Source organism: Scyliorhinus torazame, chromosome 10 (genome assembly GCF_047496885.1).
Source record: "Scyliorhinus torazame isolate Kashiwa2021f chromosome 10, sScyTor2.1, whole genome shotgun sequence".
NCBI classification, from domain to species: Eukaryota; Metazoa; Chordata; class Chondrichthyes; order Carcharhiniformes; family Scyliorhinidae; genus Scyliorhinus; species Scyliorhinus torazame.
The window spans coordinates 45,549,078-45,575,896 of NC_092716.1; the positions used below are offsets into that span (position 1 = coordinate 45,549,078).

The following is a 26,819-nucleotide window of genomic DNA, read 5'->3' on the forward strand; positions in this document are numbered from 1 at the left end:
GTTAGAGAGAAGAAGGTTAAGAGGTGACTTAATTGAGGCATACAAGATGATCAGAGGATTAGATAGGGTGGACAGTGAGAGAGCCTTTTTCCTCGGATGGTGATGTCGAGCACGAGGGGACATAGCTTTAAATTGAGGGTAGGTAGATATAGGACAGATGTCAGAGGTAGGTTCTTTACTCAGAGAGTAGTAAGGGCGTGGAATGCCCTGCCTGCAACAGTAGTGGACTCGCCAACACTAAGGGCATTCAAATGGTCATTGGATAGACATATGGACGATAAGGGAATAGTGTAAATGGGCTTTAGAGTGGTTTCACAGGTCGGCGCAACATCGAGGGCCGAAGGGCCTGTACTGCGCTGTAATGTTCTCTGTTCTGTCTGCACCACACACATGCTGCAGTAAATCAGGTGCAGTTGGAGTCCAACTGGCAACAGGGAAAGGAGGCATGGCTGACCATGCGTGCCACCCAGCCCAACACCGCACGAGTGGCGTCCGCGGTGGAGCCCTTGGGTGTGACGGTATCAGCCATGGGTCAGGATGTCCAAGGCTTGGGGCACTCTGTGCGGGCAGCGGCTGAGGCACAGGACAGGGCAGCCATGTCACAGGCAGCCATGTACCAGAGCAACATGTACATTGCAGCAAGCGCTCCAGCGCTTGGTCCAGTAACAATAGGTCATGGGTGCGGGGCCAAAGGCATTGGCTTGGCGCTGCCTGACCTGAGCCACCTCAGAGGGACCTGACTCAGTCCCTGAATGGCATGGCACAGTCCCAGAGGGACATGACCGTGTCCCTGTGCTCCATGGCCACGAGCATTGAGACCATGGTTGAGACAATAGCGGGCCTCCAGGCCTGGCAGCGCCAGATGACAGCGGAGCCCCCAGAGCTCACTCCAGCCACACCCTTCCTCCCAAGGCATAGCCTTGGGGCCATCGAGCAGCCGAGGGAGGAGGAGGAGATGGGGCCTGTGCCGGTGACACCCACAAGGGAGGTGCCGGAACACCGCAGCACCTGATACCCCCCACCTGTTAGTGCATCCGAGGGCAGCAGGCAGAACCTACTAGATGGAGCATTAGAGCATGTAAAGTCAAAAGTTGGACACCAGTTAAGTTGCCACATAGGTTAGCAATAGGGGCTAGGGCACTATACTTGTATATATGACAATAAACTCCTGCTGACCGACATCCCGAGCTGTCTCGGTCCTCTGTCTGAAGGGTGTGAGGGATGGTCTTGGCTAGGAGCAGAGGATGTACTGGGTGGGGGAGATGTTCGAGCTGCCGGTGGCCAGGTCCCCTAGTCATTGAACCTGGAGGTGATCAGATTGTCCCGTGCCCGGTGGACTTGACGCACATGTTGTGCAGCCTCCTGTGCCTGCCCGGATCCCATGTCCTGCCCATCCTGGGCCTCCTCCGCATCCTCCTCGTTGAATGAGGCTTGGCATTCATCCTTCTCCTTCAGCAAGTGGCCCCTCTGCTGCACGATGTTGTGGAGGACACAGCAGGCCTCCACGATGTGGGAGCTATACTGGAGGGCCCCACCAGAGGGCCTAGGCACCTGAACCGCAACTTCAGCATGCGGATGCACCGCTTGATCATGCTTCTGGTCACAGTATGGGCTTCGTTGTAGAATGTTTCCGCATTGGTCTGTGGCCTCCAGATAGGCATCATCAGCCTCTACCTCAGCGGATAACCCCAGTCGCCCAGGAGCCAACCCCTCACCTGGGGGAGCGCCTCAAAAGTGTCGGGCACCGTCGGGTGTGCCAGGATGAAGGCGTCATGCATGCTGCCTGGGTATCAGACACAAATGTGCATGATGGTCACACACAAACTGCACATTGAGGGAGTGGAATCCCTTTAGGTTTGTGAAGGGCACCCCCTCATGCGGCGGTGCTCATAGGGAGACATGCATCCTGTCAATCACCCTCTGGACCTGGGGCATCCAAACGATGGTGGCGTATCCTGCTGTCCGGGCAACCTGGTGGGCTCGGTCCATATCTAGGTGGATTTATTGCGCCACCCAGGCATACAGGGTCTCCATAACGGAGCCGATGTACCTGTGCATGGACATCTGGGAGATTCCAGACAGGAAAAAGGTTTGGGGTGACCGTCACCTTGACTGCCACTGGGAGCAGGTGTCCTCCCTCACACCCGTGGTTCCAGATGCACCACGATCCGGCACAGATGTCTCTCAGTCTCCCTGCTCAGCTGCAGTTGGCGGCGGCACACTCGGTCCAGCACGTCTTTATTTGACAGGTGCTGTCGATACACATGAGGCCTGATGCAAGGCCTCCGTCCCACCTCCACTGCCTGTTGGAAGACAGACTCTCTATCGTCACCGGCTGGCCCCTGCTCCTCTGGTGCAGGTTCCTGTTCTGCTGGGTCCTCTCCGAGCAGCTCCTGCTCCTGCAGCCTGTGCGTCCGCTACGGCTGCGGTGGCTAGCCAGATGCCGACCACTCCTGGTTCAATACCAAAATCCATTCTCTGCAGTGGGTAAAGGGCAATGATGTTAGCATGATGAGTACCCCTGTGCCAAGCAGATCTAATGGGCTACACGGTGGCCCTGACCTGCACTGTAGCCCCTGTCTCCGCATGTCCCCCCCTCTCTCCCATTCCCACCCCTGACTGTTCCCCTGACAACTTGCCCTCTACACCGCACCCCTGGCCCGATGGTGCCTGACATCCCGTGTGATACCCCGCCAGCAGGGTGTGCCACCAACCGACACGATGCTTGATGGCATGCGTGTGGGCAGGGAGTACAGGTGGGGGCTTGACCAGGGGGATGAGCACCCTTTGGAACCATAGGCGCGGTAAGCTGTGGGTCCTTTGTGCGGTGGACAAGGTGAATGGGGGTGGGGGCGCAGTGGGCAGGCAACACTTGGTGACAGCCTGTGGCCATGTGTGGTGGGCTAGCTGAGGGTGCCATGGGTGGGACATCTGCCCTGCGGGGGCAGTGTGCCATTGTGGGTGCCGACGGCCACAGTACATGTGTCCGCCAGTTGAAGTGTGCTCTGCAGCTCCCCTACTGCCCCTGTAGAGCGGCAGCGCCTCGGATGGGTGCATGAAGGTGTGCCAACACCTGGTGGGTCACGGGCTGCGCTGGGCTACACCCATCTTGTTGATGGGTCGGCTGGAGTCTGTGGGCTCCTCGGGGGATGGCCTGGGGGAGGGCACCCATACGGCTGGTGGCCCTCTGCACACTTAGAGGTCACAGTGCGCAGCCAGATGGCTGCCTTGCAGGCCGTGCCAATGGCGGTCCGTGCCTGGACACCCCGGTCCCGGGGGGAACATTCCGACCCCACGGTCTGTCTCCTGGTTGCCCCTGCCCCTCCGCCCCCCTGGCCCTGGCAGATGACCCCAGGCCAGCAGCACAACTGGCAGCCCACCGTTGTGCCTTTGGTAACTTGGATTAGCATCTCTCCCTCATTGGCCACGGCACCTATTTCTCAATTTTAAATACAAGTGAACCGCGCCATCATCTCTTCTGCCTGGCGGAGGCGGGCAATGCGGGAGGCCGGAGAGTACCAGGTTGGGCCCCGTTAATGATACGCTAACGGTTGTTACTGTACAATTTGTATGCCGACGCTGGCACTCGGCGTGGACTGCAATCACGCCGCTATCGAGGCGCCGAAGCATGCCGTTTTCGGCTGAGGCGAGATTCTCTGCCCGATCGCTATTCGTGATTCCGGCGTCACTGGACAGAGAATCTCACCCATTGCGGAATCACAATGAGTAATGCAAAATGCAAGGAATGGGAAATTATCCAAACCTGATTTTATTGGACAACTTGATTTCTAGTGCAGCTTTCATTACCATAATTATTAAATTGATGGCTATTTTATTATTGCTGTTTTTTTCCATGCCTCGCCTAAAGCTGCAGTCTCCTCACAGAGCTCTAAGTTCATGGATTGCAGTTGCCTTCCAGTGCCATCCCCAAGTGCTATTTTTCAGTGTTGGCAATGAGTGTCTGCAGCCTGCTTGACAATAGGGGGCAGCAGAGCCAACTCTGATCAGTCTTCACTCAACATCTACACCAACCAGTGGGTTTCTTGCCTCATGTAATCCCTCCCCCCAATTCAGGAGTGCTGAAACCAATTTTAACACCGACAGCCGCTCCATACAAGATCAGGACCGACAAGGGAATTATACCTATGATCCCTATAGCCTGGGTCAGCCAATCACCGATAAACTCACTGTGGGAAGTAATACATTGATGTTATCTCAAATCAGCGGCAAGTCTTGGGCCCAATCAACTTTCACTTGTTCTGTGCTTTTCAGTTAATCAAGAGAGGAAAAACTTCACCGCACTCCTCAGATTTATTATTTTTGAAATGGGGCCTAGTCTCTTCGGGTTCCTTAGCTGGAAGTTTTGAAACTGAAAGGCATTTGTTTTGCTGCTGAGAGACATTTCAAAGGGTATGTTAGAATTCCATAATGAAGAAAAGGATCATTTTGCATTGTGTGCATTTTTAAATACACTGTAATTGAGTTGATGATAATTTTTTATGAGCTAGTAACTGAGTCCATGAGTAAAAGTTTAAATTCTGTCAGACTCTGGAACATGTATTCCCACGCAGAATGTTTATTGCTGATGATGATGCAGCAACTTCCTTTATGGTCAGCATTCCAATTTCCCATTTAGACTTTGACAAGAAGCCTTTTCTGGGTTTTTTTATTCGTTCAGGCGATGTGGCGCGACGTTGACTGGGCCTGCATTCATTGCCCATCCCTAATTGCCCTTGCACTGAGTGCTAGACCATTTCAGACGGCATTTAAGAGTCAACCAGACTTAATTATTCCCTGCATATCAATAACTTTAATCAAAGCCAACTCAAATATTATTACTGTATTAGCTAGTGGTTCACAGCCAATTTTCTTTAAACAAGTAGACATTATGTTGGCGTCTACTGTCTAATTACCAATACTGCAATATGATCTAGTGGAAAATGACATCACAGAATTGATTTGTAAATATGTTGTAGTAGAAGGACTATTTCATGGTGGGAATTTTGAAAAGGCTATTCTTCACTGGCAGAAACATCCTCACAGGCACTTTATCCCAACAAAGGGAAAAAGATGATGCAGTAAGCATAACTGAAACACTGGTTTTGAAATGGATGTGTTTGATATGGCATTCTGATAGGACTGGAGGAGTCTGTTATATGTTATAATCAAGTAACTGTTGTGTATTGCAGCTCTAAGTTGGATCTGTATTTAGCTCCACCAAAAGGAAAGTACAGGAAGAGAGAACAATGGGGTTTGCTCTGTAAATAAGACAGGCCTGTCGTAACTGGGCTTTCATTTGTCAAGCAGGCATGATTTAGTCACCTATTTCCTGGATTACCTGTTGGCCCAGCACTGGTTATCGATCATCCTCTGTAGTTCTTTGGGAAGTGAAGTATCACTGATCCGTTTCCATTGTGTGACCAGCACTGGCTCCAATCTCAGCCACCAAAACTTCAGAAACAATACACAAGAGATTGACATTAACCATAGTAGACAAAAGGGTTAGGCTTAGTAGTTTCATATTCAAACTCTTTCTGGGATAAAATATCACTTTTTAGCAAAAAGACCAAACGTCAGGCCAAACAGAAGCCCAGGAGAGAGCAGTTACAATAAGGGTGGGGGACCAGGTTAAACATGCTAAAGAAATAGGAAACCCATTCGGATCTCTGAACTTGACAATTTCATGAACTATTCATATTCATAAGCACAACTAATAATGTTCAGCAACTAAACTTGCACCTAAATATCCTGAGATTGCTGTTTTTATTTGGCTATACAGGTCATCTGAAGTCAGTATATACAATATTTGGAAATAATTTAGAAGATTTGAAGGAAGGACCTGGATAGTTTTATATTTAACTCATCTTGGCTTAAAGTGTCTCCTTTCTCATCAAAGTGAGAAAGGTTAGTGTTAGGAACCAGAACAATTTTCAATTTCTAACTCAGGCAGTCCTCAGCCACCTCAATATTTTAAATATATTTGGCAGAATTCAACCAAAACATTTTGAATGTCGTATTGGGCGAGTTTGGCGGGGTTTTTGCCACCAGCCTTTTGGGTGAGATCCACACCGGTATTCACCCATTTAGTCATTTCTTTTGGCCCTGAGGGGTTTCTCCCCAGTCTAGCCCACACTTAGAAATGTTTTCAGCAATGGGGAGCTGAACTTGCCGGCAAGATCGGCTCCTCAGACATCTATAAGTGAGCTTGAATGCTCCCCACCCCCCAAACCACAGACTAAGATACGCCCCGCACACATGGGCATTAAGCCCCCCCCCAGCGAGGGCAAGATCCACATCGCAATGTCTCATTACATTCCGTTGAATCTCGCAAGACATCTCAAGCGTCGCGAATCTCATAAGAGACCTCTCACGAAATTCCACGGCCTCGTCGCAACCCCAAGCCGGATGCGACAAGGCTGGTAAATCGCGCCCATTATTTTTAGCAAATGCTAGGTTAGTTACTTTTTATTAAGTTGCTTGTGCAACTCAGACATTTTATATTATTATGCAAAATTGTGTATGAAGGTAACGAATTATGTACAACACACAACTATATTTCACAAGTAACTTTCAAAGGGAACAAACCAATTTTTAAATGTGAATTCAAAGCACCCTTTCTGCAGACTATTTAATGATGTACTGACTGTTGAAGGAACTTCACCTGATATTTATCAAGATCACATAATTATGGGTTCATCAAACCTCTGGGGACTTGATTGAGTTTAGAACAGCTATTTAGGGATATATTCAGGTAGGTGTAACTGGGGTGTGCAGTACTCAATTACAAGGCACAGGTTACCATTTGACCATGGATGGTTATAATCACATCAACCAATTTTATGTTAAAATTGCTGAGATATCCTCACATCCAGTAAATATGTGAGCATACTACACATTAGTTAACGGCTAATTAGGTTATGAGAAGAAATGTGTTTTGACTGAATTGTCTTCAGTGAATTAGACTTCAGTGTCTAATCCCCACAGGAAGAGTTCATGAACACATGGAAAATGACAAACAAAAAAATCATTGCCGAGTCAAACATAAACAAATAAAGAGAACAGGAATGTTTGCACACAAATATGTTGCTGTATCACGCTATCTTTACCGCTGCAGATAATAAGAGCAGAGGACAATGTTCTCTAGTATTGTTCAGAACTTCAGCAACAGCACAAGCTGCTTCTTCACACTCAATACAAGCGTTAAGCAAACCCTGAAACAGAGAACATGCTACATATTAATTAGAATACCAATGTCCATCGATTTTATTTCAGAATATAAACATAAAAGCATTTCCTTATAGTTTAAAAGAAATTTCTTGTAACTGTGGCCATGGCACTGGGTCACAAATACTCCTTTCTACAGGACATAATTAAGAGACTTAAAGGTGAATGATATGATTTCAGGTCTTTTCAATATCCCTCTGCACTTTCACGCAGCAGCCAACATGAGGAAGAGAATGAGTTATAATTAAGATTGGAATATACATGCAGATTAAATAAAATGAACCACTTCAGAGTGCATCTTGATCTCTGTCAAACTGTGAATATCATTGCACTTTACTGTTATGACAATTTCAGATGTTTTGTAATATTTCGCTCAGGTATTTTATGAACAAAGAATATTTTTGCAAAAAAAAACTTTACTAGAAAACTTGGGATGGACAATAAATGAGCCTTGCCAATGAGGCCCACATGCAATATCAATTTTAATTGGCAATTTCTTTTAAAATTAATTTACAGGATGTAGGCACCTCTGGCTAAGCCAGCATTTATTGCCCTTCCCTAATTGCCCTGGAGAAGGTGGTGGTGAGCTGCTTTTTTGAATGCCTGCAGTCCCCAAGGTGTAGACACGCCCACAGTGACGTTTAGGGAGGGAGTTCCAGGATTTCGACCCAGCGACAGTGAAGGAACGGCGATATAGTTAATAATAATCTTTATTGTCACAAGTAGGCTTACATTAACACTGCAATGAAGTGACTGCGAAAAGCCCCAAGTTGCCACATTCCGGCGCCTGTTCGGGTACACAGGGAGAATTCAGAATGTCCAATTCACCTAACAGCACGTCTTTCCGGACTTGTGGGAGGAAACTGGAGCACCCGGAGGAAACCCACGCAGACACGAGGAGAATGTGCAAACTCCGCACAGACAGTGACCCAAGCCGGGAATCGAACCTGGGACCCTGGCCCTGTGAAGCAACAGTGCTAAAACCACTGTGCTACCATGCCGCCCCATTCCAAGTCAGGATGGTGAATGACTTGGAGGGGAATGTAAGTCATTACAAAGCAAAATGATGCAGTAACCTTATGATTTTTGTTCCTATTGTACATTATGTTGTGCAGCACACACTTCCCACATTCTGAACAGGAGAGTAATGATCAAAACTGAATTTCTTACTCTAAAGAAGTGCAAGGTAATGCCAAATGGAATCACAAATTCCTTTGAGTAGTCGTTCCGCTGTAAACAGATAAAGGATAATAGAGTTTTCAATATGGGAATTGAAACAAACAAAGGCAGTTAGTATGAACTCCATATTTATTATTCCCATGATCTGGAATCTACAAACCTTTGACAAAACTACAAAGCAAATTGCAATAGACTGTAAAAGGTACTCTACAAATTACCACAATCGTTCAAATATCACCATCATTTCCATACATAGAGTACAATTTTTAAAAGTGTAAAATGTCACTCGATCCTACTCTACCTCTACGTATTGTTAAAACACGCAGTTATGGAATTAAATTATTTTTTAGAAAAAATGTTTTACATTTTTTTTTAAATCTTAAAAAAATTTATAGTTTCATGACTGTTTTAAAATGGCTCCAAACTATCAGACTGAACTGTGGGTTACAGACTCGGTCTCCTCTTCCAAGAGGACAAAAGACAATCTTTAATTTAATAATGGTTCACTGTGGAATCATTCAGGAGATAATGACGTTTTGCTGACACCTCACTGTAAGAATGTAAATTGTGCCATGGCCGGGACAAAAGCTGAGAACCACAGGTGGGAGAAGGGCCTTTCATGCCATATTTGGAATTTGACGTGGCATTTTGAACAAGTCACATAAAGTTGCCATCCTAGCTCCTGCCACAAGCATTGAAAGAGCAGGAAGCTGAGGGAACCATCTTAAAACGTGTTCAGAGAAGCAGACAAGAGCTTCAATCCAGGCAGAGAGGGAGTGGTTATTGGTCTGCTGTAATAAACTGGGCAGCTAAAAGAGCCACACTTGCAGAACTAGAAGCAAAGAACCTTCTCTCCTCCCTGTAAACCTAATTCCATCTACAAAGCTTACCTGTTAAAGCAACCTCTGGCAATTCGACACTGCAAGCTATCATAGCTGCAACTCTACAAACTCAAGACCTTCATGTCAGACAACTCAACATCTCGACTTCAAAACATATCAGGCCTGCACCAAATATGGACTAAACTTTATTCACGTTTATAAGTCTTGTTTTATTCCCATTTGAACTAATCTTTGTGTGGCTGTGTGTTAGTAACTTTATCGTTTCTTAAGTAAGTTCCAGAGCAATAGTGTGAAATAAATTAATCTTTTCTTTTCTGAATTAAAAAGGCTTTGTCATAGGTTATCTTTAATTTGAATTACCCATTCCAGGGGTAAAATATCCACATTCACAAACAAATATATTGTTCACAGGCGACTTTAGAGAAACACCTTTTGAAGAGTCCGTAACAGTATTCATTGTATTTTGATAGAATTAATGTTACTTTGTCTCCCAGCTCCTCAACCTGCACTGCAGAGAAATTTCTGTGCTTCAGCCAAGTCTAAAAATCCCATGTTTTGCAACTTAACTGAAAATAAAATAAAATTAAATTATAATATAAAAGTAAAGACAGGAGGCTCTTTAGTGCACTTTGGGGGGGTTTAAACTAATGCAGCAGGGGCATGGGAACCTGGATTGTAGTTTTAGGGTAAGGGAGAATGAGAGTATAGAGGTCAGGAGCACAGATTTGACGTCGCAGGAGGGGGCCAGTGTTCAGGTAGGTGGTTTGAAGTGTGTCTACTTCAATGCCAGGAGTATACGAAATAAGGTAGGGGAACTGGCAGCATGGGTTGGTACCTGGGACTTCGATGTTGTGGCCATTTCGGAGACATGGATAGAGCAGGGACAGGAATGGATGTTGCAGGTTCCGGGGTTTAGGTGTTTTAGTAAGCTCAGAGAAGGAGACAAAAAAGGGGGAGGTGTGGCGCTGCTAGTCAAGAGCAGTATTACGGTGGCGGAGAGGATGCTAGATGGGGACTCATCTTCCGAAGTTGTATGGGCTGAGGTTAGAAACATGAAAGGAGAGGTCACACTGTTGGGAGTCTTCCATAGGCCTCCAAATAGTTCTAGGGATGTAGAGGAAAGGATGGCGAGGATGATCCTGGATAAGAGCGAAAGTAACAGGGTAGTTATTATGGGAGACTTTAACTTTCTAAATATTGACTGGAAAAGATATAGTTCGAGTACATTAAATGGGTCGTTTTTTGTACAGTGTGTGCAGGAGGGTTTCCTGACACAATATGTTGACAGGCCAACAAGAGGCGAGGCCACGTTGGATTTGGTTTGGGGTAATGAACCAGGCCAGGTGTTGGATTTGGAGGTAGGAGAGCACTTTGGGGACAGTGACCACAATTCGGTGACGTTTACGTTAATGGTGGAAAGGGATAAGTATACACCGCAGGGCAAGAGTTATAGCTGGGGGAAGGGCAATTATGATGCCATTAGACGTGACTTGGGGGGGATAAGGTGGAGAAGTAGGCTGCAAGTGTTGGGCACACTGGATAAGTGGAGCTTGTTCAAGGATCAGCTACTGCGTGTTCTTGATAAGTATGTACCGGTCAGGCAGGGAGGAAGGCGTTGAGCGAGGGAACCGTGGTTTACCAAAGAAGTGGAATCTCTTGTTAAGAGGAAGAAGGAGGCCTATGTGAAGATGAGGTGTGAAGTTTCAGTTGGGGCGATGGATAGTTACAAGGTAGCGAGGAAGGATCTAAAGAGAGAGCTAAGACGAGCAAGGAGGGGACATGAGAAGTATTTGGCAGGTAGGATCAAGGAAAACCCAAAAGCTTTCTATAGGTATGTCAGGAGTAAGCGAATGACTAGGGAAAGAGTAGGACCAGTCAAGGACAGGGATGGGAAGTTGTGTGTGGAGTCTGAAGAGATAGGCGAGATACTAAATGAATATTTTTCGTCAGTATTCACTCAGGAAAAAGATAATGTTGCGGAGGAGAATGCTGAGACCCAGGCAAATAGAATAGATGGCATTGAGGTACGTAGGGAAGAGGTGTTGGCAATTCTGGACAGGCTGAAAATAGATAAGTCCTGATGGGATTTATCCTAGGATTCTCTGGGAGGCCAGGGAAGAGATTGCTGGACCTTTGGCTTTGATTTTTATGTCATCATTGGCTACAGGAATAGTGCCAGAGGACTGGAGGATAGCAAATGTGGTCCCTTTGTTCAAAAAGGGGAGCAGAGACAACCCCGGCAACTATAGACCGGTGAGCCTCACGTCTGTAGTGGGTAAAGGCTTGGAGGGGATTATAAGAGACAAGATTTATAATCATCTAGATAGGAATAATATGATCAGAGATAGTCAGCATGGCTTTGTGAAGGGTAGGTCATGCCACACAAACCTTATCGAGTTCTTTGAGAAGGTGACTGAACAGGTAGACGAGGGTAGAGCAGTTGATGTGGCGTATATGGATTTCAGCAAAGCGTTTGATAAGGTTCCCCACGGTAGGCTATTGCAGAAAATATGGAGGCTGGGGATTGAGGGTGATTTAGAGATGTGGATCAGAAATTGGCTAGCTGAAAGAAGACAGAGGGTGGTGGTTGATGGGAAATGTTCAGAATGGAGTTCAGTTACAAGTGGAGTACCACAAGGATCTGTTCTGGGGCCGTTGCTGTTTGTCATTTTTATCAATGACCTAGAGGAAGGCGCAGAAGGGTGGGTGAGTAAATTTGCAGACGATACTAAAGTCGATGGTGTTGTCGATAGTGTGGAAGGATGTAGCAGGTTACAGAGGGATATAGATAAGCTGCAGAGCTGGGCTGAGAGGTGGCAAATGGAGTTTAAAGTAGAGAAGTGTGAGGTGATTCACTTTGGAAGGAATAACAGGAATGCAGAATATTTGGCTAATGGTAAAGTTCTTGGAAGTGTGGATGAGCAGAGGGATCTAGATGTCCATGTACATAGATCCCTGAAAGTTGCCACCCAGGTTGATAGGGTTGTGAAGAAGGCCTATGGAGTGTTGGCCTTTATTGGTAGAGGAATTGAGTTCCGGAGTCAGGAGGTCATGTTGCAGCTGTACAGGACTCTGGTACGGCCGCATTTGGAGTATTGCGTACAGTTCTGGTCACCGCATTATAGGAAGGACGTGGAGGCTTTGGAGCGGGTGCAGAGGAGATTTACCAGGATGTTGCCTGGTATGGAGGGAAAATCTTATGAGGAAAGGCTGATGGACTTGAGGTTGTTTTCGTTGGAGAAAAGAAGGTTAAGAGGAGACTTAATAGAGGCATACAAAATGATCAGGGGGTTAGATAGGGTGGACAGTGAGAGCCTTCTCCCGCAGATGGAAATGGCTGGCATGAGGGGACATAGCTTTAAACTGAGGGGTAATAGATATAGGACAGAGGTCAGAGGTAGGTTCTTTACGCAAAGAGTAGTGAGGCCGTGGAATGCCCTACCTGCTACAGTAGTGAACTCGCCAACATTGAGGGCATTTAAAAGTTTATTGGATAAACATATGGATGATAATGGCATAGTGTAGGTTAGATGGCTTTTGTTTCGGTGCAACATCGTGGGCTGAAGGGCCTGTACTGCGCTGTATCGTTCTATGTTCTATGTTCTATGAGGCATGATTTTAAAATGGGTGTTGAATCACCTGCATCTGCTAATCCAATTATTATTCTTGCTTCTCCTGCGTTACCTGTAATGTCTGTAAGATTTGTAGTATCTACTGGCAAAATAAAATTTCCAATAAAGACCTGTCCAAGCAGCACTTGGATAAGATGGCTCGGACACGTGCTAAGGCTGTCCCAAAAGTGAATACCATAGGTTGCTCTAAGATGGACACCAGCTGGAAACGTAAATGGGACAGCCCAAAAACAACGTGGCGTAGCACTGCGGTGACTGAACTGGAAGAGATGGGGCTTACGTGGGACAAGACACAAGCCAGAGAACAAGACAGGGACCATTGCAGCAACGTTGTTGCGGCCTCATGTCCCATCCAGGACTAGGAGGATAACTAACTAACTAACTTTCCCGATTTTTGTATTTGTGTTTGTTCCTAGCTGGAACATGGTCACTTTAAGAGTCTGATCACGTGACGTATTGATGATGTCATTGGCTGTCTGCACGGGCAAACTGGCAGTCTATCTTTACAGCCTGTTCAGTAAACACCTTTCCGATAAAGCTCTTGTTCGTCAATCAAATCTCAATGGGATTCTCTAGATTACCTTTACCTAAAGCGTCGTCATTGAATAGTTAAGAGTGGTAATATTTTCTATTTCAACGGAGTGGATAACACTCCTGTAACCACAGGACAAGTTAAGAATTACACCAGAAATGGTCCACTACTGTCAGAAGTTATGGACATGGTACTTTGTGGCAAGACGGTGGGAGAAAACCTGGAATTGAAGTCATATGTTACCCAAAGACTCAAACTATCTGTCTCCTCTGGGGAACGAGGGTCATCATTCCACCATTGTTAAGGGAACGGGTCATAAACCAACTTCATTATAGGTCATTGTGGGATAGTAAGGATGAAGGAGACAGCCAGAAGCTATTTTTGTGGCCAGAGCTCGATAGCAAAATCAAGGAGACGGCGGGCATGTGTTCAGCCAGTGCAAAGGTTCGAAACCTGCCGACACTAGCGCAATTTCACCCCTGGGAATGGCCACAAGGGCCATGGCAAAGTGTTCATACAGTTTACGCCAGACCATTTGAAGGACGAATGTTTTCGAGTACATGCGTACTCCAAATGACCTGAAGTCCCCATTATGAAGACTACGTCCTCAGAGAGAACAATCGAAAGACTGGGTGAGATTTTTGCAAGATTCGGTTACCCTGAATAACTTGTTAGCGACAATGGGCCACAGTTCATTTTGAAATAATTCACAAATTATCTAAAGGAGAACGGAATCCAACACATCCGATCTGCTCCTTATCACCCTGCCATAAATGGGCTGGCTGGAAGGTTTGTTGAGCAATGAAGTATTCATTGGAAGTAACTCATGATCAAGGGTCATTGCCAAAACAACTAAACCAATTCCTGATGACATACAGCAAAACAACACATTCAACAACACAAACTCCGGCATTACCCATGGTGAAACGTCAGTCACACACAGCGTTTGATCTGTTGAAGCCGCCTAAGGCAAGAGGAATTGTTGAGAGGAATCTGCAAATTCAGGTTTTGTGATTTGAGAACAGGGCTAAATGCCATGTTTTTCATAAAGATCAGGAGGTATTGGCCAGGAACTATACCACCAGTGAGAAGTGGATGCCTGCCATCATATTCGCACAGAAAGGACCGTTCAAAATTGAGACGATGTTGATTGGAGAAGGCAAGCTGATCAGCTAGTTTGCAAGAGTCAGAGTCAATCAAGAGTCCGCAACGAACTGCCCAGTGAAGACCTAGACATTCCTGAGAACCTGACAAAACCAGAAACAACTGTAGAAGATAGTCCCCAAGTTGAGGACACTTGAACTCCGAGTCAACCTGCAAATATGACCTCGACTCCAGTTGAGACAACTACAGGCAAAGTCCAAATTAAACTAAAAACAGCAAATGATGCTGTCAACATGAAAAACAGACTCCTGTGGTTCGCCGACAACCGCACACAAATCGATGTCCTCCGAAACATCTAACTTATTGCCTGTTGCGTTTGTTAATTGTTCATATTGTAAATTTCAATTGTTAATGTTATATTGTGTTTCATTGCAGGAACATCTAATGTAAAGGTGGAGGAAAGTGTTGTGTATTCATGTTTGTTCCGAGTTGGAACAAGGTCACTTTAAGAGTCTGATCATGTGACATATCGATGACCTCATCGGCCATCTACGCGGGAAAACGAGCAGTCTATCTCTGTTGAGTAAACAACTTTCCAATAAATGTCTTGTTTGTTTTGTACTTACGTGGTCTGCAAGCCTATCATTTAAAAATATCACACCTGACTTATCGTAAAAAATGGTGGCTAATTACAAGGTACTATCCATGCACAAGGCAGCCTAATTCTTCAGGACGGCTCTAAATACAGCATGTAGGTCCCTCATTAGTCGAGTAAACGGGCCGAATTTGTTTTAGCTGACTGAGGATGCCTGAAAATCATCCAAGATCAGGATGGCCCCCTGACGTTTTCTGAGGTGTATTTTGGGTACAGTGCAGAGCTCTGCAAAATCAGTCACTATTGCTCCCTTTTCCATCATAGACGCAACAATGACCAATTTCTACCACAAAGGGTGGAAACCTTTACCTCGAACTAGAATGAAGCCAATTCTTTGTGATCCTGATAGAAATAAAATGTTTCTATCCAGGCAGATTAGAACACAGAACATTACAGCGCAGTACAGGCCCTTCGGCCCTCGATGTTGCGCCGACCTGTGAAACCACTATAAAGCCCATCTACACTATGCCCTTATCGTCCATTTATCTATCCAATGACCATTTGAATGTCCTTAGTGTTGGCGAGTCCACTACTGGACTCTCCGAGTCTTCCCTCATAAGATCTTCCCTTCATACCAGGCAACATTCTGGTAAATCTCCTCTGCGCCCTTTCCAATGCTTCCACATCCTTCCTATAATGCGGCGACCAGAATTGCACGCAATATTCCAAATGCGGCCGCACCAGAGTTTTGTACAGCTCTCTGAGTAAAGAACCTACCTCTGACATCTGTCCTATATCTATTTCGACTCAATTTAAAGCTATGTCCCCTCGTGCTCGACATCACCATCCGAGGAAAAAGGCTCTCACTGTCCACCCTATCTAATCCTCTGATCATCTTGTATGCCTCAATTAAGTCACCTCTTAACCTTCTTCTCTCTAACGAAAACAGCCTCAAGTCCCTCAGCCTTCCCTCATAAGATCTTCCCTTCATACCAGGCAACATTCTGGTAAATCTCCTCTGCGCCCTTTCCAATGCTTCCACATCCTTCCTATAATGCGGCGACCAGAATTGCACGCAATATTCCAAATGCGGCCGCACCAGAGTTTTGTACAGCTGCAACATGACCTCATAGCTCCGAAAATTAAACTACATGCTGGAACTGACTAGAACCTAAAAAGAAAATCTTCCAGCAGTAAATGATTCCTCAAACACATTCTCACTAATTACAGCACAGGAGGCCATTCAGCCCATCATATATTTGATAGCTCTCCGAAGGAGCAATTCACATAGTCCCCTGCCAACCCCCTACAGACCTATTTATTCTTCCTTTTTAGATAACAATCCAATTCTCTCCTGAATGCCTTGATTGAACCGTCTCTGCCACACTCTCAGGCATTGCTCTCTGGAGTCTAAACACTCGCTGCGTGAAAAATCCTCCCCTCATGTCACCATTGTTTCTTTTGCCAATTACCTTAAATCAATGCCCCCCCCCCCGCCCCACCGGCCAATTGTACTTCATTAACTGATCAGTGTCTTGGGTCTATGTATGTTAATATAATTGAAGAGAGTTAGCTCATTACAATGTAATTCCCAACACCACACTTACCAATTCTGTATTTGTAAAGTGAAAGAATGCCTCACATTCCAAAGTTGTCTTTAGTCTGTCTTTACGAGTCCTGAACAGCAAACTGGGAGGAAGTGCCACTAGAATTCTGAGCAGACCAAAAAAAAAGGAAAAATGTTTTAATTTAAATTAACAGCATGCACCATCCAGTACATAAAGATATTGCGTGCACCTTGCTGTAAAGTGCATGTGTCAATGCCGGGAGATGACAGGATGCGTTTCTGCTGTTATCCATCCACAGGTGTACAGTTGTCGACACTTGCCGTCTAGCTTCAGGTGCAAAGAACCACCTAGAGATTAGCTGATCTCTGTGGCATTATATCCAGCACCGGGAGCACACCTCAGGGTAATGGAAAACAATTAAAAGGACAAAAACATCCTTTAATTTGAAAAAACACCCAAAACTTCCCATACATTGACACTGTCAGCAATTCTGGCTGAACATATCCCAGGAGACATTGGTGAAAGTTACAACTCTGCACAGACTAGTTGAGCTGAATGCTGCATCATTTATACAGTTCAATGTAATACATGTGAGATTGACAGCTACAGAGAGACCGAGGAAAGCAGGGCTCTACTCCACCAAGCTTTTCCTTCGAGCTGCTCGCCTGGTATCAAGTCACATTGGCTGTTTCCGTCGACTGTGAACACTAATTGAGTGTGACACTGAGTAAGATGGAGTGGATTTGTCTCCACTGTCTCTGCTACTGAGCCTGGACAATTCCCTCCCGTCACCTGGTCTCGAGGGCGGAAATCTTCAGCTCTCCACAATCTGCCCGGTCACCACCAATTCAATCTGGGGGGGCAGGCTTCGGTGCAAGTATTGACAAGCACAGTCGTGGTGCATTGCACTGGAGCCCAAAGGGGGGGTTAAGGAGGTTAGCCCATTTCTTTTAATTTTACAATCCGAGTATTTTGCTGAAATATGCTGTAGCATTGACACTGATTTCTCCACAACTGCTTTTTCCCATAATTTTCTTTCTTATTCTTACCTGACAAATATTTGTAATTCAGTCTGAAGCTCCAATGCCTCACTGAAGTTTGACAATTCCAGCTTTGCCCGTCTGTCTTGAAACACATCCAGGAGAAAATGGGCAGTTTCCAATGTTGGACTTTTTCCCAGTGCCTTTGACCAAACTTTCTCCAGATCAAACACCATCTCCTGTATTCAAATAAAACAAAGATCCGAATAGAATCGAGGACAGTGGGAAAACTCAGCAGGTGTACCAGCATCTATTAGGAGAGAAAAGAGTTGACGTTTCGAGTCCTTTGCCTCTTCATCAGAACTAATGGGCATGAGAGTGAGGTGCCGAGTTGTCCATTCTTGGCCTGCTGCAATGCTTCAGTGAAGCCTGCGCAGGCTGGTTGGGCACATTGCAGCCCTGAGGACTCAACATTGAGTTTGGCACTTTAAATTTTGACCTTTCCCCTCCATCTTAAACCCCCTTTATTAAAAATATTCCATATGTGTACTGCCTCAGTGCAAACCCCCTGAATCCCCTCCCCCTCTCACACCAGGCCATCTGTCTTTTGTTCTTAAAGTTACCACTTCTTGTTGCAGTTTCTCTTGCTCTAGCACATTCCACCTCCCTTCAGTTCTGATGAAGTGTCCAAGGACTGGAAACATCAATTCTGTTTCTCTTCTGATAGATGTTAGCAGACTTGCCGAGTTCTTCCAGCGATCTCTGATCTTGTTTCAGATTCAAGCATCCGCAGTATTTTGCTTATCCTAATAGAATGGGCTCTTCTAAATGGTTGCTAAACTTGCTAAAAGTTATAGTTATAAAGACACAAGATCAGATTCAGACCACTGCCTCATTTTTTAAAAAAAAGTATTGAAAACTGATCTATGAAGCATGGGAAACAGTGGACAGTTTATGATAATACCCCCTCTCAGTTTACAGTTTATGATTGATGGGACACAGGTACATTAATTTCAAGTCCAAGCCATTCAATGTTTGACTTCACTCAGTTATGTGACAATTTAATGTACAAATGCTCAGGGGTCAGGGTAGGGTGAGGGGCCCGGGCCAATTACCTAAAAAGCGAACAAACCACACTGGAAGCTGTCATGATATTCAGATAAACATCATGGGGCAAACACACATACACACTGATGGACAGATCAACGGACCAATCAATACACGCACAACATCACAGCCAATCACAAGCAAAAGTAGACACACTATAAAACGGGGAACACGACACTTCCGATTCATTCCAGCAGGAGACAGCTCAGGGCACAGAGCTCACAGCAAGCGACTCAGACATTCACCATGTGCTGAGTGCCTCTCCAAGATAGTGTTAGGGCTGGGTCCATAGGTTAGAGGGTGATGAACGAACCACAGTAACCAGTTTACAAATGTTAATATTGTTAGTAATAAAACTGAGTTGTACCTTCCGCAACCGTGTTGGTTCGTCTGTGTAGCAGAGCACCCAACACGACAGAAGCTACTTCAGAAACCAACAGTACATGTAACACAACATTTAATATAATTTAAGGCAATTACATTTTAGGATGGTGCTGAATCACAATTGAATTTAAATTGGTCGGCAATGTTTATTTTGGGGGAACGTCCACACGAACATATACCTTAACATATAACATGTCTATAACATGATACATAAGTGGTGCATTACCTGCAGTCGACAAATAATACTTTCATAGCATGATCTACTGAATGAAGGAAGCTCTGAACAGTCAGGCTCTTTGCAATACTGCACCTTTGTTCTGTAATTAACCATAAAACTCAAATAAGCAATGAGAAAACCATCCTGCTTCCAAACCATTATTCAAAATCTATCATTCCCTTTCCAGGAGACTGATAAGTGGGAATTAGCAGAAGTCATATAGTCTACAGCCGACATGGGTGAATGTACAGACTTGGGGGCCTTTTCCTATCTGTCTCTCTCTCTGATATATATATTACTCCCTCAAATACAGGAAAGAAAGGATTCTGGCAGTTTCCTCTTCGACCCCTGAAGACGAGTGTATTCTGAAGAAAGGTCATTAACCTGAAACATCGGGCGGGATTCTGTGATCCTGAGGCTAAGTGTTGACGCCGTCGGAAACGTCGCCGCGTTTCTCGACGGCGTAAACACGGCCTCAGGATCAGCATTCTGGCCCCTACAGGGGGCCAGCACGGCACTGGAGCGGTTCACGCTGGATGCGTAGTGGCTTTCTTCAACGCGCCAGCCCCGACGCAACATGGCGCAGAGTTACAGGGGCTGGCGCGGAAGAAAGGAGGCCCCCAGCCAAAGAGGCCGGCCCGCCGATCGGTGGGCCCCGATCGCGGGCCAGGCCACAGTGGAGCCCCCCCCCCCCCCCCAGCCACAGGCCGCCCCTTCCACGCCGGGTTCCCGGCAACTGAGAGCAGGTGTGGACGGCGCCGGCGGGACTCGGCTTTATTTACGACGGCCGCTCGGCCCATCCCGGGCCGAGAATCGGCGGGCCGACTGTGTAGAGCAGCCCTCAACTGGCGCCGCGCCAGCCACACCGGCACCAATTCTCCGCTCTGTGGAGAATCGCGTGCCGGCATCGGGGCGGCGTGGTGCGATTCGCGCCAGTCACGGGGATTCTCCGGCCCGGCCCCGGGCTGAGAGAATCCGGCCCATTGTTGCTCTTATTAGCCTTAGTTTTATTAGCTCTGATTATGTCACCTTTGCTCACGAGTCGCCAGGTATCTTTCGGATACCGCCACGTGGTTCAAGCTCGAGTTATGATTAATAAGTCAGCACACCGCTTAGTAAGATTGAAATCATAACTATTTTTGACCAGGCAGTTGCCACTCAGTTCAACTTTGTTTTTGTTTTTGTTTATATATTATTTATTTATTTGTTTAAAATTGGCCACTGTTATTTATATTGCTTTGTTGTTGTTCAAAAGAAAAACTATGTACTGTTATGTTTGGCCACAAAATTTTGAATAAAATATATATATTTTTTTAAAATTAAAAAAAAGTAAGATTGAAATCAACGGTCATTTATTATGTACAGCAATAAATACTTACACAATAATCCTACTATCTATATCAAAACCTACCACTACTGGCCAATACTTAACTTTTGGGGATGGCCCACCAGGTCAGCGAAACAAATGGTTTATCGAATCGGATCTGGCCCGCGGGATTCAAAAGGCTGATACGGGTCGATGGCTAGGAGTCGCTATCGGGTAGCGATCGCTGGAGTCAAACTTACAGTTTCTGGTCGATGTTCTTGCGAAGGTTGCGAGCAGGAGAAGAAGGGAGAGAGAGAGATCTGAACTTGGCCCCTCAATTTATAGGGCCCAGGGGCTTCCCGCTTCTCGGGGCGGCCCTTGACCCCGAGTCCCAAGTGATTGGACTTGGTCCCAATCACTGGGTTCGATATGCTCCAATAATGGGGCGATTCCTCGATCGGGGGGTGGTCGTTCACCTGTCTTTGTTTCGGCCACTGCAGGCGCCGAGAGGTCTGGCCCGGCATTCAATTGCAAATATGTTGCAATTGTTCCCGGGGATAGCCGATTAAACTGCAGGTGTCTGTGTTGATGTGCTGCTAATGGTCGCAGGTATCGATCTGGGCCGACTTCCCCAGAGCCGAATACGCTAGTCTGTCTGCAGCTGTCCGTTTGTGTCCTGTTGGCTGCTTTTCCCATCAGCCTTTTCGGTTAGCCATTTTATATCGGGTTTTGGCCAAATTAATCGGGAATCAGCCATTTTAGGTGGCTACAGGCCCTCCTTGTGATCCTAACGCGAAGCGCGAAGGATCACATAAATTTTGTCCCGGGGGGACACCTCCTACATGGCCACTACTCTGACCCTAGCTATGCACAAATATTTACCTAAACAATTCTTGAGGGCGCTATGTCAGGCAGGGGCATGTATCTAAAAAAATAAAAACTTGGAACCTCTAATTTTACCTAAATACACTCATCAAGCCTTGCATTATCCTATCTCGCTAAACATACATCAACAATTATAACATTCAATATACTCTTTCCTGGCTTGGCAGTCAAGCTCAGGATCATACATTTTCTGTTGATGGGGTTTCGTACATTTTTTTTTAATTTACAGAAAAACGCAAGTGCATGTTTTATTATTCTGGTTTCATAGGTCGCGGGGGTCTGGGGCCTGGTCATACCCGAATATAGGGGATCGGATCTGATATACCGGGGTTCGAGCGCGGTACGCTCTCCTTCTCCATTTGCGGAGGCACATAGTCTGCACTGCACAGCAGAGTATTGCCAACGCTAATAGTGCTTCAATTACGTACGACAGGGAGTACCAAGTTATGAACTTGGCACACCAGGATAATGCAGCGTGGCTGGTGACTGGGCCCTCGGTACTGCGGGGCAGTGAAACATTAACGGCAGGGGGGTTTGGAGTAATGGGGTCCACGTTCCCACGCAACCAAATGTTCATCCTAAAAATTTTCATCACGATGAAAGAAGTCCTCATGGCTGTCCTCCTTCTTTTCTTTCTTTGTGTTCTGTTTTCCTCCGGTCCTGGAGCTTCTGGAGTTCTGTAAAACAAGCATAGTATCTGTAACTACCTTGGTATAATATCCGGTATGTTAGTGTGTCTGTCCTTCTTGGGGTCAATTAAACTCTTATAATTGGTAACTCTTTGTGACTCCCTCATTTTTTTTTCAAAACAAATGTTAGGACACGGCACACTTTCCAATGGTGGACCCGTGCTAAGTTTATCATCCAAATGTTCCTGGATGTAAATAGCATGAGGCAGCAACCAAGGGTCGCCTAAATAAATAAAACTGTTTTGAAAGGAAAAGTTCGAATGAGGTGCGTATGGTGCGCGACGGGTAAGATTTGGATGGAGTCCCCAGGTAGGACAGTTATCAATACCATATGTCCCCGACCCGAGCGTTTTTGACCAGCGGGGGGTTCCCAGGCAGGGCGGGTCTCACGCCGTTTCTCCACTGCCTGAGCAACCGACAAGAATGGGCGAAAATGTAGTCATCATGGTGGGGTTGCTGCTGTGATTCTCCCGTCAAATCAGATCGGGCATCTGGCACTTGAACCAGTACCAGCTGAAACGCTAGTGCTGTGCTTCTCCCCTCGAATCAGAACGGGCGTCTGGTACCCGAACAGGTATTAGCTAAAGTGTCTGCAGCCAAGCTAGTTCCACTGAACAGGCGTCCGGTCTGCTGACCAGGTATCTGCAGATAAGCTAGTTCCGATGAACAAGCGTCTGGTCTGATGACCAGGTATCTGTGGACAAGTTGGTACCGCTGAACAAGCGTCTGGCCGCGGTGGGGGTGTTGGAAAGAGCTAAAAGGTTTCAGGTGAATGGGTGTGTGACGGTGAGAAAAATTCTCCTGTCGGACGAACAACACTTAAACAAACATAAAACAACGTAAAACATCCTGCAGGTTCCATCAGGAAGGACAACACTTTTCCCCAAGTGTTTCCTTTAAATCATCATGTGGACACCTCAGTTCTCTGTTGCGAACAGGGTCGCAAAGGGTTGGCGGATTGGGGGTCTGACTCGAGGTCGTCCCCTTCTCCCGGGTGCCACATTCTGGAGTGAATTAATGTTGAGAGGGCTGCGTGGTATGAGTTGGGTTTGCATTCGTCGTTGCGGATGAGTCTGTAGGAGTTGTCGCGGTGCCAATGGGTTTCATCAAGTTGTGTGGGGACAAAGTCGGGGTCGTCCGTATGGTTCGGTGGTCGGTGGTGTGGTTTGTTTAATAAAGTGATCAGGAAGGGATCACTGGAGTCGAACTCGGAGTCGCTGGGTGTGGGTCCAGGGTAGTAGGGAGGCGTGCTGTGGCTATCGCCAGAGTCACAGTCGCTGTCTCTGCTGCTGCAGTCTGTGGGCGTTCCGGGGCGGAGTGTAAATTTCAGGGGTGGAGTCGGGGGGCGAGTCCGTGTCTGGGCTGGACGTGGTGGGGGTTGGTGGGGTCACGTTGGCTGTGGGCGGGGTGTGGTCTGCTGCGTCAAGCATGACGTGGTGGGCGTGGTTTGACTGTGCACCATAAGCCTTTAACTGGTTTATGTGAAACCACGCAGTCTTACCATTTGGGTATTTGATTTTATATACCGACGGGCTTACTTTATCCGTAATGGAGTACGGACCCGAGTATTTCGGAGACAGAAATGTGCTGGGGTTATACACAGACAACATCACTTGTTGTCCTATATCATACTCCATTGCATGTACTGCCTTATCAAAACAGGCCTTGCTCTGTTTTCTTTTAGTGCCCAGTTTAACAGCGGCTGCCAACTGAGCCGTTTTTACATTTGCAAGTAATTGCTCAACGGCTTTCTCGTGGGTGAGGGCCGTAACTTCAGGGCTGGTCAGGTCTAAACCCAACAAGTACTCTGTCCCTTTCATGGGGCGTCCGGTCATGAGGGTGTGTGGGGTGTAACCTGTGGAGGTGGAAACAGTGTTACGCAAAAACATCAGCGCAAAGGGGAGGACAGAATCCCAAGTGGTGTTGTTCTGCAGGACCATTTTTCTAAGGGTGGTTTTTAGGGTCCGATTCATGCGCTCCACTATACCACTCGACTGTGGGTGGTACGCAATGTGAAATTTTTGGGTTATGCCAAATATCGTGAGGACGTTCTGCATGACCCGTCCCGTAAAGTGAGAACCTTGGTCCGATTCAAAACTGCGGGGGAGTCCCCATCTTGTAAAAATGTGGTGGGTTAGGATTTTGGCTGTGGTTTTTGCGGTGTTGGTGCGGGCGGGAAATGCTTCCACCCACTTTGTAAAAGTGTCTATGACCACCAGAACATATTTATAGCCATTCCTGCAAGGGGAAAATGGACCTATAAAATCGATCTGGGGGTTAGTCCAGGGGCTGTTAACGGGTCGGGTGTGGCTGAGATGTGCCTTTTTGGCACATCTATCTGGGTTGTTCTGTGCGCAGATGAGGCAATTCTCAATGTAATGGGATACATCCTCTTTGAGATTTGGCCACCAACAAAGCTGTTTGAGGTGGGCTGCGGTAGGATCGATTCCCTGGTGTCCATGACCATCATGGAATAAACAGATTAATTGGTTCCTATCCTGCTTCGGAACTACATAAAGGGTGTCCTTCAACACCACACCGTCATGTGTGGTTATCATATTTCTGTACCTCTCCTATGAGGCTGGAAACTTCCCTTTCACGATCTCAGTAAGAGCGCTATCCTGCTTCTGGGCCTCTACTAGATCTTCGCCCTAGTCTGCGTGACCTGAACTGCACTCACTGGCGCACTCACTGGGGCGCTTTCGGGGGGGCTTCCAAAAGTACCCATGCCTGGATCCTGCTTTAGCCAGTGCGTCGGCTTTTACATTTCCAGGGGGGGAGGAACGATGGTAGCAGCGGACTTTTATAATGCCAAAAGTCCTGTCCTTGGCTTTTTGCAGAATATGGCGGAGTAATGTGGCTGAGGGGAGGGGTTTCCCATCCGCGGAAACAAATCTCTCTTGTTTCCCAGAGGGGTAGAAATTCGGTGAGGCTGTTGCAAACGTATAGACTGTCTGAATATATGTCTGCTGCACTGGGGAAGGAATCGGGTGCTCTATAATGTAAGCGATGGCCGCAAGCTCTGCTGCCTGCGCGCCTAAGTGTCCGGGTAATTTTAATGCGATTTCCTCGAGGGCGCGTCCCTGCGCGTCCTCCACATAAATCCCACAACCTGTTATGCGTTGCCCATCCAGGACTGTGGAAGATCCATCCACATAGATCCTAATGGGATCACACGTGTCCAGGTGAGGGGGGCTTTGAGATGGAGTGGCTAGTTTTCTGGGGGGTGTTTTCGCGATAAAGGGGTCTGTATTATGGTGGGGCGAGATGATTTCACATTCATGGGGGGGTTCCGGGGTACTGTAGATTGTCCGCTAAGTATGTGTGTGTTTTGGTCCGTTTGACTGTGATGTCTCGTCCTTGTAAGAGAAGGGTCCACCTAGCAGCTCGGATTTGGCTGACGGTACCGTCTTTAAGTCGTCCGTCTAGTAAAAGTTGGGTGGGGGTGTGCTCGGTCAAAATGGTGATGGGGTTCAGTCCGGTAATGTAGGAAAAGTACTGGACTGCCCAGAAAACTGCGAGCAGGTGCCTCTCACAGGCTGAGAATCCCTGCTCCACAGCATCTAAAAGTCGGGAGGCATAAGCCACGGGTCTTAGCTGGTCATGCCGTTCCAGCAGGAGCACGGCTGAAAGGGTGCGGTCTGTGGTCGCTACCTCTATGGCGTAAGGGGAAAGCGGGTCGGGAACTTGTAGTGCGGGGGCGGCTATGAGCGCTTGTTTTAATGATTCCACAGCATCCGTATGCTGCGGAAGCCACTCCCAGGGGGCTCTGAGAGGGGCGCTGCCTTGCTGGCGAAACCGTCAATGTGGTTTCGGCAGTAGTCAACCAGTCCTAAAAACGACCGGAGGGCTGAAAAGTTTTGGGGAAGGGGCAATTTAGCGATCGAGTCAATTCTTTTGTGCTCAATCTCGCGTTTGCCGTGTGTGATGATAGTACCCAAATATACCACCTTTTCGTCCAATATCTGGGCCTTTTTGGGGTTGACTTTACAGCCAATGGAATGTAGTAATTCCAGGAGTTCGGACAGAAGCTTAATGTGCTCTTCCTTTGTGTCTGTCTGCAGTAGTAGATCGTCTACATACTGTACCAGACATTCGGGGCGAGAAAATTTCGCTAGTCCATTTGCCAGCTGTCGGTGGAAAATGGAGGGGGAGTTGTGGAAGCCTTGTGGCAGGCAGGTCCACGTGTACTGCTGCGCTCGGAAAGTGAAGGCAAATTTGTACTGGCACGCCTTTGCCAATGGAATGGACCAGAATCCATTACTGACGTCCAAAACCGTGAAATATCGGGCATGGAGTCCCTGTTTGAGCATGGTCTCGGGACTTGTTGCAACGGTGGGGGCTGCTACGGGGGTGACCTTATTAAGTTCCCGATAATCTATGCTCAAGCGCCATGATCCGTCGGGCTTCCTTACTGGCCAAATCGGGGCATTATTAGTTGAGGCTACCGATCTTAGGACGCCCTACTCTAATAAACTTTCTATAACCTTTAGGATTTCTCCCTCTGCTTCTAGGGGGAATCCGTACTGCTTTTGGGGTCTAGGGTCCGGTCCTGTTATTTGTATGGAACCAGTC

The 26,819-nt window shown here is 46.8% G+C and overlaps 1 protein-coding gene across 1 annotated transcript in view; it reads right to left on the bottom strand.

The window, feature by feature from the left end:
- LOC140430530 (Fanconi anemia group A protein-like) overlaps window positions 1-26,819 on the bottom strand; it is a 179,264-nt gene that overhangs the window by 20,855 nt on the left and 131,590 nt on the right. The window contains 6 exon segments of the mRNA XM_072518055.1: window positions 5,339-5,451; window positions 7,107-7,211; window positions 8,395-8,454; window positions 16,716-16,821; window positions 17,726-17,895; window positions 19,374-19,464. Of these exon segments, the coding sequence (XP_072374156.1) occupies window positions 5,339-5,451; window positions 7,107-7,211; window positions 8,395-8,454; window positions 16,716-16,821; window positions 17,726-17,895; window positions 19,374-19,464 (645 nt within the window).